We start from the raw sequence: 15,000 nt of genomic DNA, 5'->3' as shown, positions 1-15,000 counted from the left end.
ATAAAGATATTCATTACTAATTTAAGATATCCATATAAAATTAGGTATTGTATTGCTCTTATATACAGAACTGTTACTCTGAAATTTTTTTCCGATCGGTCCATATTTTATCATAGCTCCCATACAAGGTTCCCTCCCGAAAATCACTTAAACGCACATAACTCATTACCAAATATTGAAAACTTCTTTCTACAAATATTTGATCAATTAACAAAGTATTAATATAAAAGTAGTGGTGGAGGGTATTTAAGATTCGGCTCAGCCGAATATAGCACTATTACTTGTTGTCAATTAAATCGCAAATTTTGGTCGGAGTCCAATTTTTTGTGTGGACATTTGTTTTGATGCAATACATTAGAATTAACAATAAAATCGATTTTGAATTTTTGGTTTGTTAGGGCCGTTTGCGTTTCAGGTGACGATATGTATGTATGTATTAGGGTGATGGACTCGGCTTTAAAACCGTGTTTTTTCTGCTTTTCCAGTGTCGGTTTTTTCTAAATGTTGATTTTTCGAATATCGAATATCCCGGTTTTTCACTTTTTAAAAACAGGTTTCGAATATTTTTATTTGCTTTGTATTTAAAGATTACCCGTCTAAATTTTTAAAATATACGAGTCCAGGAACTAGAGTATATTTTTCTAAAGCACCTTTGGCTAAACTTTTTGATTTTCCTAATTAATTAAAAAAATTTATTTGTAAAATTGATTGGAATAACTGTTAGATAAAATTTTAATCAATCTTAAGATTATATTCCAATTACAATAATTAGTTTGCGGCTGAAATATTTTGGAAGTGTTGGAATGCCTTTGAAAATTGCCTAAACAGGGATTTAGAATAAGCTTATGTTTATTAATAGAAGTGTACCACATTTTTCCTAATTTTTTACATTAAAGAAATAATGTAAATCAGAAGACTAGATCTAAAGTTATAATCTTTTAAACTGTTAAAAATCAGTTCGGGCTATGTTTTATTAATCGAATTTAAACATAAACCTTAATATTTTCAAATTAAAATAGATTTTTTTAAAATAAAAACCCGATTTTTCTGAATTTGAAAAATATCAACCGGTTTTTTTCAAATATCAACTATTCGAACTATTCGAAAACCATTTGACCAAATAGTCACCTATAGAAATTGATTTTAACGACCATAATTTGATTATAAACAAATGACAATCAAATTTAGTAATCACATTCACTGTTATATAAACGTTTACAAATTTTATGAGGTCTATTTTTCTCCGTAGGCTTCATATAATGACTTATTCAGATATTTTTTTTTGAATTGAGGTAAAATTCAATAAAATTTATTTAAAAATTCAATAAAAAAATAAAAAATATATTTACTCACAAATGGCGTAGGGTATATTCCGCCTTGAAACCTTGAAAAAAATAATTTGAAATTTAGTGAGACAAAAATGTATTAAATCTACAAATAGTGTACTTACAGAAGTTCATATATATTATATGTCATCTTTAATATTGTCCAACATAATAAATTTCTATATTTAAACACAGGTATACATATGTTATTCACATATTTTAGTTTTAAAGATAGAATAATTATATTACTTTTAACGGATTTCATTTAAATGCGTAACCTTTATTTTTATTTATATTAATATTGCTTTCGTTATATTGCAGTAAACATAATTTATTTATTAAATAAAGCGAATTATTTCTCTTTATGTTGTATAATTTTATATTATCTTAGTAAAAAATATCATCGGTACAGCGCAGTTAATTTTCTTGTGAAATCCCCTAATTTGAATAATACTATAGAATCATTTAATCCGTTGTTGCCAGATATATACATTTTATTCCATGCCCCTAATAACTGGTATAAATAAGGAAATATAATGAAGAAAATTACATTTTTAAAGAATTTTATTAAGTTTTTGACCCATGCTATAACATTGTTAAAGTTCCTTTACAATGTAAAGTTTTTATTGCCCAACAAAATAAAGTGACTTTTCATAAACTTTTGTATTTGGTCCATACAATATTTGAACTATCACAATAAACATTTATTTGGCCGGGGAACCAGTGTATATAAAATTGTTTTCATTAACATCGCTATTAAATATTGTACATTGGTACATAAAATGTCAAAGATTACCTACTTTGAATATTTACAACGGCGCACCTAGGTGTCTGTGGGATTTATTTTCAAAACTGCCATTCCTACATAATGAATTATAAATAAAACTATTCTATACTATATTTTGTTTATTTTAAAAAATAATTATCATTGATGTCGATTTGAAATAAAATCTAATTAGACAGATAAAATATTTATTTTTGTTCTAAGCGGAAATATCCCAGGTCTGTGGATATTAAAAAAAAAATCCAATTTCTCGGGAAATGAAAAATTAAGGGAATAAAAATAAAATAATGTATACTGGCAGCACTTGTCGATAACTTTAAATGATTTTGTAATCGCTATCGAATATAACAGAGATGGATAAGACATAATATGTTAATAGGAAAACAATTGAAGCATGGATGCGAATAAGGGCGTAAAGACCACCTTTTCAAAATCGCTTTTTTCGCATAATTATATTAAACTAACCTTTTTACATCTATTCATAAAAAAATAAATTGAAAAATATAAATTTTTCGCTAAAATAGATAGTTAGTTTTAAAAAGCACGATTTTTAAATACTATTTATTTTTTTTGGGTAAAAAATATTAGCAATTTAATGTATTTTTCTGTAAAAAATCGTATAAATTTTAATTCTAATTGCACCAAATTTGCAGAATGGTTGGAAAACATTTCAAATTTATTAATTTTTTAATTATATTGCAAAAAAGATTATTATTGAATGAGTTATTTAAGTATGAAAGTGTGGACAAGAAGAAGGGCGTATATCCATAACTATAGTTATATTTTAAAAAATTATTATATATACTTTCAACTAAAATATATGGATATATGCCCTTATTCCATTTTAGCAAAATTTCAAGTATTAATTTTGGCAAGTTGTGACTCGAATTTTTTACTGAGTTTTAGCACAGGGATAGATGTGAGTTATATTTATGCATATATGTGAAAAAAGTAGGAAAAAATGCCGATTTTAAAGTTTTATGATGTTTTTATCGTCTCCTGTAAAATTTCCCAAATGGTTTATACGCCCTTATTCGGCTCCATGCTTCAATTATTGAACTGAAAATAAATCAAAACTATTTACACCCATTTTCACAATGTCTAGTTATTTTTTAAATTTACCAGGTATATATTGACATTTTTTATGCAAAAATTATTTTAATTGGAAATTAATCAAAACTATTTACACCCACTTTCACAGTGTCTAGTTATTTTTTAACTTTACATACATTATACAAAAATTATTTTAACTGGAATAATAAATGCCGATTAAACGATAACTGAATGTGGTGAAAATGGGTATTAATAGGTAATTTTAATTTTACTTTTATCTAAAATAAAATTTAAATATAATAAATAGTTTTACTATATTATTAATACTCTTTTTATCTACTGCATACAGTGTGACCATTTTGGCATTTTTGCAGCTAGATTTAGCATTTTATTTTGATTTAGCTGTAAAATTTTAATTTAGCATTTGGCATTTTATTTAGCATTTTTATAAAATATTTTTAGCATTTTTAGCTTTTTTTAGCAATTATAGTATATAAACAAAAAAAAGACAAATTTTTGCAAAAAAGATTTATATTGGAAATAGGTTTAACCGGAAAAAATCAGAATTAAATGTCTACCCAAACACAAGCAACAAGAAATATGAGAAATGTAATAATTTACACTGTAATTCCAAATAATGCAAAAAGATTCATGAAGATAAATAACTTAAAATTACGCCAATACAAGTGAATACTTTAAAATGTTGTATTCTAAAATATTTTTCTGGAATCCAATGCTTTTTTAAATTCGAGGTGATAGAGATAATTCAAGAGATTTCATATATTTTTACAAATACTTTCAGTATGCTATTTTACAAACTAATACATTTTGTTTGCTCATGGAATGAAACATATAATTTTGGAAAAGACTATGATGACGGTTAATTAACAAATTTTATTTTTTCCTATACGAAATAAAGAGGTTTTAATTTTTATCATCATTATAAAATAAGTATTGAAAAAATCAATAATATATAATCATCCTACTTTCTGTTCTTTTTATTTTTACCAAATTTTTAGTAATTTTGTTGTCACGTTTTTTTTTAATTAAAAAAAATACATAAATTTCGAAAATATTATTGACAATTTATTCCAGAATTACAAACTTACGGATTTGAATATATCTCTCAATTCATTTCATACATTCTCATACATATTTTTCCGAAAAAAATCTTGGAAGTATGAGTTATAAACCTGACATCTATTCACCGAGATTTAAAATTATTTCAACGGAATTTTCTATATTTTTGTGACATGAAAACCATTTTTAAAGTGTTTTGAGGAAGACAAATAAAATTGTTTATATAAAAAAAGTAAAACTAGAAATATTATACTTTTCCTTCCGAAAACACATATAGGTTTTATACCATGAGCAGCTAGTGTAATTAATAGAGTTTTAATGTAATTTTTGCATTCAGAAATATTTTAAAGTTAGAGACATTACATATTGCTAAATTTACAAAAATTTTTAAATAATTTTTAGCATTTCTGTTTATCTTAATACCACTGAACTTAATTTTTTACTCTACTCTACTATACTACGTTTGAGTATACTAATCGGTTAAGAATCATTTTCTGAATCGATTATGCCTGACCGTCTGGTAGAGGTTGAAATTTTCAAAACAATAAGCACGTATGCTTTTTGATCCAATGACAAAACATTTTAAAAATGTTTAAAGTCCGTCCTTTATTTTACCTAGCCCCCATACATATACAAATGTATAAAGCCTTTCTCAGAAAATTAGTTTAAATATATCGGAACCAAGGTTCAATTCAACATAAATGCTTTATTACGAAAAATAAATCAAATTTTACACTCATATGGTCAACCACGGCAGAATATACTTTCTTACTTGATATAAATTACAATGAATTTCAGTTACAAATTAATATGAATTGTTCATAAAAACACTTAAAAAATATTAGCATTTTTTTTGGCATTTTAAAATCAATTTAGCATTTTTTCTAGCATTATTTTGGATGGGATTTAGCCGCAACGTTTTTTGAGACCTGGTCACACTGACTGCATAATAAAATCAAAGTTATAATAACGCTTCCATCCCTGAGACAAGTATTTATAAATGGAAAGTGGCAACTCTACCGCCACTAGTCATTTACAAAGTAAATTAATAAAGTAGCATCACTTGAACAGCTGACTATTTTTTTTAAACTAGATAAATGAAGCAAATTGTCAAAGTTTGTTTTGAAAATTGTTAACATTGTTTACGTCGCCATTTTTAAATTGTGTTTTGCTATTTGTAAAAATTGTGAAAAGATTAAAAAGTGAATTAAAAGTGCTTTTAAAGTAGTTTAAAAGTGTAATAAATTGTATAATATATAATAATATAATTAAATCGTTAATATCTTTAGCTTAAAAGTAATATTTTTTATTTATGTTTTGTTCACATTGTTTTTCAAGGAAATTTTATTTTGACACAATCTTAAATTTTCCAAAAACAAAATACATGTGGTTGTTGTAGATGTTGTTGTACAACAAGAGATGTCGCTACTTTATTAATATACTTTGGTCATTTATTAACGTTGTATTAAAAAAAATTAAATTGTCAGTTTGATTTCGAAAGCCGGCTGCTAAACAACGAAACAGCTCAGGAAAGAGTTAAGAAAACACCAAGGAAATAAAACATCTAACAGTACAAAGTGCACACGTTTATTTCTGAACAATAATAAATTAAATTGACAATTTTATTAAAGTGTTAAAACTCTTCAAATCAAAACAACACCATCATGTCTTATCACAAGCCAGAAGCTAAAGCTGTTCAAGAATTGAAAGATATTGCCCATCGTTTGCGTATCCATTCTATAACCTCCACGCAAGCCTCCAAATCTGGGTGAGTTTAGAATGTGTGTTTTTTTTTCTCCCCATTAAACACACTCTTCTAGTGCTGTTATACATTTGTATGTATGGCTGTGTGTTTTTATTAAAGGTTATAAAAAGTGTAAATAAGTAAATGTTAATTAAATAATGTAAAAGTGTTTTTAATATTGTGGAGATAGAAAAAGTTGTTTAACCTTCAGTTTACACCTAATGGCATTGAAATTTAGTGCAAAAATTTTATATATTTTTTTTACAAATTTAAAATATTTTCAATGTGTTTTTTTGCAGTAAAACCTCAAACCACGTGTTTGCTGGAATATTTAATATGATAGAACATTTCGCTTTTTGGGTTTAATAAACAAATTAATTTATTTGTTGGTTGTTTTTACTTTTTTACAACAATCTGAAGCATTTTGATAAGGTTTAATATAATTTGATATTTTTTATATTATTTGAATTAATGACCTTTTTCGACCTTGTTAAACATTACTTGCAAAAAATGAAAATGGAAAAAAATGTTCAAATTACCTACCACTCACTTTACTTTGTTTAATAATGGTTACGTTTTTTGTGATTACACTTGAGAGTAGAGAATAGAATTGTTAATAAATTTTTGTTGAGTTATTTCAAGTTACGTTACAATTTAGGGTTTTCGTGGTGTTTTTAGAGAATTTTTCCATTAGATTTAATTATAGTTTTTTGTAAATAAGTAATACATACTTGCATTCTCTAACACTCTTATTTTAAAGTTTTTTTCCTAAAAGGCTTTGCTGCAGTTGTAATTATTTGTTAAATATGTACCTATATACATTGATATTTATACCCTACACCACTTCAGTGGGGAGGGTATATTGGGTTTGTGCTGATGTTTGTAACGCACAATAATATTGGTCCTATACCCACCTTAAAGTATACCAATCGGCTCAGAATCATTTTCTGAGTCGATTTAGCTGTCTGTCCGTCCGTCCGTCCATGTAAACCTTGTAATCAAACTACAGGTCGCAATTTTTAAGATAATTCAATGAAATTTGGTACATGATCTTCTATTGTCCCAGGGACGAAGTCTATTGAAAATGGTTAAGATCGCTCCATTATTTCACCTAGCCCCCATACAACTGAACCCCAAAAAAGGGCTTGTAAACCTTGTAATCAAACTACAAGTCGCAATTTTGGAGATAATTCAATGACATTTGGCATATGATCTTTTATGGTACCGTAGACGAAGTCTATTGAAAATGGTTAACATCGGTCCATTATTTCACCTAGCCTCCATACGACTGAACCCCCCGAATAGGGCTTTTAAACTTTCTAATCAAACTACAGGTCGCAATTTTGGAGATAATTCAATGAAATTTGGCACATGATCTTTTATGGTACCGTAAACGAAGCCTGTTGAAAATGGTTTACATCGGTCCATTATTTCACCTAGCCCCCATACAACTGAACCCCCCAATAGGGCTTTTAAACTTTCTAATCAAACTACAGGTCGCAATTTTGGAGATAATTCAATGAAATTTGGCACATGATCTTTTATGGTACCGTAAACGAAGCCTGTTGAAAATGGTTTACATCGGTCAATTATTTCACCTAGCCCCCATACAACTGAACCCGCCGAATAGGGCTTTTAAGTTCATAATTATGTTTAATATACTCATATCTCGACAAAAAGCTGCAAAAACCAAGTTCTATACAAGATTTGATGACCCTCACGAATTCCATAATATGTAATAGGTCCTCATATGACCCTAGCCCCTATAAAAAGCCCCCATCAAAATTTCACTTAAATGTCCACAATTTTATTCAACAATAAACGGCTTAAGTATGTATATCTGAGGCAATGTACAATTCAATTTAAATGCTTTATTATGGCAAATAAATCACATTATATTTTTGTCAAAGGTGTAGGGTATTATATGGTCGGCCTCGCCCGACTATAATTTCTTACTTGTTTTACATTAAACCTATACAGGGTCTTTATACAGTACTGCCTATCTAAGGCCTCAGTGCGAATTTTCTAACAATTCCCAAACAATTTCTAATCGGCATTCTAAATTGATTAACCAACATCAAAATAATCGAATTATAGGTATTTTATATTACTTAGAGCGGGTTTTTGAGTTGGCAATCAAATGCCAATTAATAATAAGATTAGTTAATCTAAAAACAAATTCAATCTGAATTTCGCAGTGTTGCCTTACAAAACAACAGAAAACGTCACTGTTTGTTATCAAACCAAAAAAAAAAAAAAAGAAAAGAAGAAGACAATTGTAAATTTAATATGAAAATTAATGAAAACTTAAATTTAAAACAAAAAATGTATTTTGAAGTGACCATAATTTATACTAATCAATAAATAGAACATTTTAATGTTTATACTTATAAAAATTTTATTAATTTTTTTGCATCAGCTGTTTAGACTTTTGCATTTCATGCTTAAGTTTAAACCACCTCCATTGGGCGCTTAAACTTGCAAACAAAATTAACTAATTGAGTATTCAAAAACAACTTTCGAGGATTAATTTTAATTTAATCGCTAGTCTTTCACATAAAGTTTGGCCCTTAATGGACGTTGTATTATTCTCTTCTAAATTGATTAACCAACATCAAAATAATCTAAATATATATGTATGTATAACTTGGACCTTGCATTATTCCAATAGAGAGTCTTACAAACTGATCCAAATTTTCAATTACTACTTAAAGATATTTATTAAAAAAAAATATTAATTCTTTTTTTTTTTGGAATTTATTATCAAAAAAACATTGCAACAATTTCTAACTAAATGCAATTTCTAGGCTCACACTATTATTAAAATTATTATCGCCTGATTTCATTAAACCAATCATTGCAATTTGTATTATTTCTCTATTACCTTTTTATTTGCAAATGATAAGAGAATTTTTGTCATTTAGCAACAGTTTTTTTGTTATTATAAAACGAATGCATTAAAATAAAAAAGTACATACCTACATAATATGTTAATTTATGATTACGTTTCATTTGGACATTCATTAATTTACTAAAAACGTACGTATGCAATTACCCAATAATAATGGGTGCTGTGTATTTTACACTCTGTGTAAAATGTTAATCATTTTTAAGATTTTTTTTTTCTTAGGCTTCAATTAAAATTTGTACTATAAGATAAAAAGAAATGATGAAATAGAACATCAATTCAACATGATTTTATATTAATTTATAAGATTTTAGTAATATTGCATTAAAAAAGTAAATATTCAGAATTTTATATATCATTCACTATGTATATACTTTAATATTTTCAAATTTTTTGAAAATTTTGAAAAATTTTTCGACTTTTTTTTAAATTTTTACAAAAAAATCCACATTTTGTGCCTAAATGATTAAGATATGAGTCAAATCCTTAAAAATTCATATTTTTGACCACATTTTCGGATAAATCTGGAACATCTAGACATAATGTACCTATATATAAAGAAAGATCTTTTGGTTTCCATATTTAATAAATATTTTAGACCAAATCATGCTTTTTTTTTCCAATTTTGCTCATATTCATAGACCAATTTTTTTTAATTTCAATAGAAAACTCCTCGTCTGATAGAATTATTGAAGATTTAAACCGTAAAATATATGGGGTCTTCGGATAAATAAAAGCGCAGACATTGTTGCTGAATATTTTTTCTTTAAAAACTAATTTTCATCAAAATCTAGGAGAGAATCTATATATATATATATATAAAAATGAAAGTGTGTTTGTATGTATGTATGTATGTATGTATGTATGTTTGTTTGTTTGTTTGTTTGTTTGTGCTTTATAGACTGCTAAACGGCTGGACCGATTTTCCTGAAATTTTCACAGTTTCTTCCTGTATGTCTGGAAGGAACTATAGGCTACTTTTTATGTTGAAATTTCATGCGGGCGACGTGCCACGCCCATATTAAAAAAATATTAAATTAGTATATCTGAGATAATATAATAGTTAGAGTCTTCAAATTTTGTCGGAGCAACTTTAGTATCAATATAATTATTTAAGACAAAAAAATGGGCGGATTAGCATTAGGGGGCGTGGCCCCTCCCATATAAATTAAATACAAAAATTCGTTTATCTTGGAAACTATTAAAGTTAGAATATTAACGAGTAACCTTAACATCCATGTAAACATTTTGGGAAATAAATTGGCGGACTACCCATGAGGGGAGCAGCACCTCCCATATTAATAAAAGACAAAAATTGGTTTATCTGGGAAACTAATAGAACTAAATTCTTCAAATTTTGCACTAAGAACTTAAATATTCATCTGAACATTTTGGAGAAAAAAGAGCGGACTTTCGTCAGGGGGGGTGGTGCTTGGAGCCCCCATATAAATTAAATAGGAAAATTATTATATCTGAGAAACTATTAGAGCTAGAATCTTCAAATTTTAATTGATGAACTTTAACATTCATGTGAACATTCAGAGAATAACGGGCGGACTTTCAATGGGGGGCTCGACACCTCACATATGAATTAAATACAAAATTTCGCTTATCTGGGAAACTAATAGAACAAGATTCTTCAAATATTGCAAGAAGAACTTTATTATACATATCAACATTTTGGAGAAAAAAGGGCGGACTTTTATTTGGGGGCTGTGAGTTCCCATATGAATTAAATAGAAAAATTCGTATATCTGAGAAACTATTAGAGCTTCAAACTCTACATGAAATTCATTGACATTAATGTGAACATTTAGAGAATAACGGGCGGACTTTCAATGGGGTCTTGGCACCGCCTATATGAATTAAATACAAAATTTCGTATATCTGGGAAAATATTAGATTTTTTTTAATTTGTCATCGATTACATTAAAATCTTAATTAACGTTCGGAAAAAATGTATCTCTGGAAAACATTACAGTTAGAATCTTCAAAATTAATAAGAAGATTTTTTATTTATTTTGCTTTTAGGGTAGCAAAGCACACTGGGTATAGCTAGTAATACTATAATCCCTGTCTGATAGAATTATTGAAGATTTGAACCGTAAAATATATGGGGTCATCAGATAAATAAAAGCTCAGAAATTGTTGCTGAATATTTTTTCTTTAAAAACTAATTTTCATCAAAATCTAGTAGAGAATAATACTATAATCCCTTTATAATAGTTGTCAAGTCACTTTTTATGTCTATCTAATTATAAAAGTAGCAACATTTGAAAATCAAGTTTTCGCATATTCAAAATTTTCAAAGTTAATTTAGTGAAATTTTAATTTTACAGATAAAAAAGCCTAATTATGTTTTTAATTAATGCGGAAACAAATACATAATCAATATAATAAAATTTACATACTAGACACACCTCTCCAAAAATGAACTAGGTATAAATATTGCCTTAAATTATTAATGTAGGTTATCGCCATTTAATTGTATATTAAAAATTCACATTAGTTTGTTTTGTTCGTATTTTATAATTTAAACAATTTGCGTTACTTTATCAATACGCAAACCAACCTCAATGATAACACTAAAAATCGGTTAGACGCAATAAAGGAAACATGTGCTCTTTACAAAAAAAAAATAAAAAGGCCCTAACCGATCTTTTTCCGCAAAATTGTGGCTAGTGTATAAATTTAAAAAAAGCAAACAAGTTCTCTTTTTAAAACGTACATGATATTCATATTAAACATGTTGTGAATATTTGCTGTATACGCACATTAATTAAGATTTTTTTTGCATACTGTGAGACCGGCAGCCGGCTAGACAGAAATTTATTTCTTGAAAATAATCAAAAGATAAAAATGTATAAACAAAAAGATGTGAGCATACAGGGGAGTATAGACAAACACATTAAAAAAGTATGTAGTAGAGCGCATAAGTGGAAAAAAGACAAGCCCCCACTCTTTGTTTCGTGAGACCACGTGTGAGAGCAACTAATACTAACATCTATTCTTTGAGTGTAAAAGAGAAGATAAACAATTCGATAACAATAGTGATCGCTTAAAAAAAAACACATATTTTTAGACATGATATAAATATATTTTCAAATTATGAAATAAAAAATATTGTTAAAAAAAACTTTTAATTAATTATAAGCCAATAAATTTACTAATATTATTTATCTTTTTACAATTTGTTTTTAGCCATCCTACATCATGTGCCTCTATTGCCGAAATTATGTCGGTATTGTTCTTCAATACCATGCGTTTGAATTTGAAATTCCCTCGTGATCCCTCTAGCGATCGTTTCGTTTTGTCTAAGGGTCATGCTGCTCCCATTTTATATGCTGCCTGGGCTGAAGCTGGTCTTTTCCCCGTTGAGGAATTGCAAAAGTTACGTAAAATTGATTCCGATTTGGAAGGCCATCCCACACCCCGTTTGAATTTCATTGATGTTGGTACTGGCTCTTTGGGTCAAGGTGTTGCTGTTGCCGCCGGTATGGCTTATGTTGGCAAGAATTTCGATAAGGCCGATTACAGGTAAGTTTCGAAATAAAATTCTTTAGATATATAATTGAAATTCTGTGAAATTTTGAAATTCACAAAAACTTACAATTATAAATTTCTGAAAATCCATCAGAAAATGTTAATTTTTGTACTTTTTCAAAATTGTACTTTTGTTTTGTGAAGAAATTTATTATTTAAGGCATTTTTTCTAAATTAGTACTATTTTGAAAAAAGTACTTTTTGAAATGGTATATTTTTGAAAAATAATTAAAATTATTTGTTTTTAAATACCATTTGAGAAAGCAAAGTTTATAAGATCTTTGTACTTTAAAGTACTTACACACCCGCCCCCACTCAACTTTTATAATAATTTCTCACACACTTGCAGAACTTACGTTTTGGTCGGTGATGGTGAATCTGCTGAAGGTTCGATCTGGGAATCTCTACATTTCGCTGGATACTACAAATTGGACAATTTGTGTGTGATCTTCGATGTCAATCGTTTGGGTCAATCTGAACCTACCTCATTGCAACATCAAATGGATGTTTACCGCAAACGTTTGGAAGCTTTCGGTTTTAATGCTTTAGTTGTTGATGGTCATGATGTTGAAGAATTGTGCAAGGCTTTCCATGAGGCTGCCAATACTAAAAATCAACCTACTGCCATTATTGCTAAGACTTATAAGGGTAAATTCTTCCCTAACATTGAAGATTTGGAAAATTGGCACGGCAAACCCTTGGGCGATAAGGCCAATGAAGTCATCAAGCACTTGCAAGGTCTAATGATCGATTCTAGCCCTCGACCAGCCGCTTTGGCTCCTCAAACTCCCACTAAGAGCAAGCCCGCTCCTGCTGTTGATATTACCAACGTACAATTGTCTTCGCCACCAGCCTACAAGTTGGGTGAACAAGTTGCCACCCGTTTGGCCTATGGTAATGCTTTGGCTAAGTTGGCTCAAAACAATGATCGTGTTATTGCCTTGGATGGTGATACCAAGAACTCTACCTTCTCTGAGAAATTGAAGAAGGCCTTCCCTGAACGTTATATTGAATGTTTCATTGCTGAACAGAATTTGGTGGGTGTTGCCATTGGTGCCGCTTGCCGTGATCGTACTATTGCTTTCGCCTCTACCTTTGCCACATTCTTTACACGTGCTTTCGATCAAATTCGTATGGGCGCTATTTCTCAAACCAATGTCAATTTCGCTGGTTCTCACTGTGGTGTCAGTATTGGTGAAGATGGTCCCTCTCAGATGGGTTTGGAAGATGTTGCCATGTTCCGTACCATTCCCGGCAGTACTGTATTCTATCCTTCTGATGCTGTCAGTTGTGAACGTGCCGTTGAATTGGCTGCCAACAAAAAGGGTGTTTGTTTCATTCGTACCTCTCGTCCCAACACTGCCGTATTGTACGACAACAATGAACCCTTCGTTATTGGCAAAGGCAAGGTTGTTAAGCAATCGGCTAATGATCATGTTTTGTTGATTGGCGCTGGTATTACTTTGTACGAATGTTTGAATGCTGCTGCTGAATTGGAAAAGGCCGGCATTAATGCTCGTGTCATTGATCCATTCACTGTTAAGCCTTTGGATGTTGATTTGATTGTTGAAAATGGTCGTGCCTGTGGTGGCCGTATTGTTGTCGTAGAAGATCATTACCAGTAAGTATATTTTTATATACAATATTTTTATGAAAGGAATTTTAATAACTTTTTTTCTCCCTTACAGACAAGGTGGTTTGGGTGAAGCTGTCCTCTCAGCTTTGGCTGATAAACGTGACTTTGTGGTCAAACATTTGTTTGTACCCACAGTGCCCCGCTCTGGTCCACCCACTGTTCTCATTGATATGTTCGGCATTTCTGCTCGTCATGTAGTTGCTGCTGCCACTGAAATTCAAAAATTGTAAATTTAACAACATTTTATATATATAGTACTACATACCATGTAACCATTAATCGAGCACTTTAATCCAGGAAAGCTGAATAGATGCATTCTACATATTTGTTAGCATTTATCCATAAAAAAGCATACATACATACTTTATAAGCGTTGTGTATGCATACGCTCTGTAGTTGTTTCTCCTTATCTTTTTTATATTACTTCTACTTTATTATTTTATGGAATATTATTTCGTTAGTAATTTAAGTAAATAACTGGGCATTATTTATGGTAGAGTTTAACTATTCCTAACAAAAGCATTCGTTGTCATACCTATTAAGATTTCATTCCCTGTACTTTTTTGCACAATCAACAAACAAAGAAACTCAAAAATTAATTATCAAAAAAGACAATAGTAAATAATTGTTTAAAGAGGCTAATTTTTGTCTCAAGCATTATTAACTTTGTAAAGATTACAAAAATACAATAGAAATTTTAAATAGTTTTTATACATTTTTTTTCAAAGTGATTGAAATAAACCTAATGATACTACTCTATAATATTAATGTTAAAAAAAGAGTTTTATTTTAAAAGAAATTAATAGATAATTTGGTTTTAATGGTGGAAGGAGTTTAATTGTGAAAGCATGATTTGATATTACACCAAGAAATATAAAATTAAACATTTATGGTCCTTAGTAAATTGAAATTTGATACTTTCCGTTC

The 15,000-nt window shown here is 28.9% G+C and overlaps 1 protein-coding gene across 1 annotated transcript; it reads left to right on the top strand.

The window, feature by feature from the left end:
- The first annotated feature begins 5,709 nt into the window (after window positions 1-5,709).
- LOC119610076 (transketolase-like protein 2) lies at window positions 5,710-14,852 on the top strand. The gene is made up of 4 exons (XM_037965169.1): window positions 5,710-6,010; window positions 12,096-12,431; window positions 12,787-14,058; window positions 14,126-14,852. The coding sequence occupies exons 1-4, from the start codon at window positions 5,907-5,909 to the stop codon at window positions 14,301-14,303; spliced, it is 1,890 nt and encodes a 629-aa protein (XP_037821097.1). The 5' UTR covers window positions 5,710-5,906; the 3' UTR covers window positions 14,304-14,852.
- The last annotated feature ends 148 nt before the right edge of the window (window positions 14,853-15,000 follow it).

The sequence above is a fragment of the Lucilia sericata genome, unplaced genomic scaffold (assembly GCF_015586225.1).
Source record: "Lucilia sericata isolate MDLA Ls3-8-SP2 unplaced genomic scaffold, ASM1558622v1 Contig001113F_arrow, whole genome shotgun sequence".
Lineage (NCBI taxonomy): Eukaryota > Metazoa > Arthropoda > Insecta > Diptera > Calliphoridae > Lucilia > Lucilia sericata.
The sequence above is the reverse complement of the archived record's forward strand: the minus strand, read 5'-3'. Positions and strand labels throughout refer to the sequence as shown.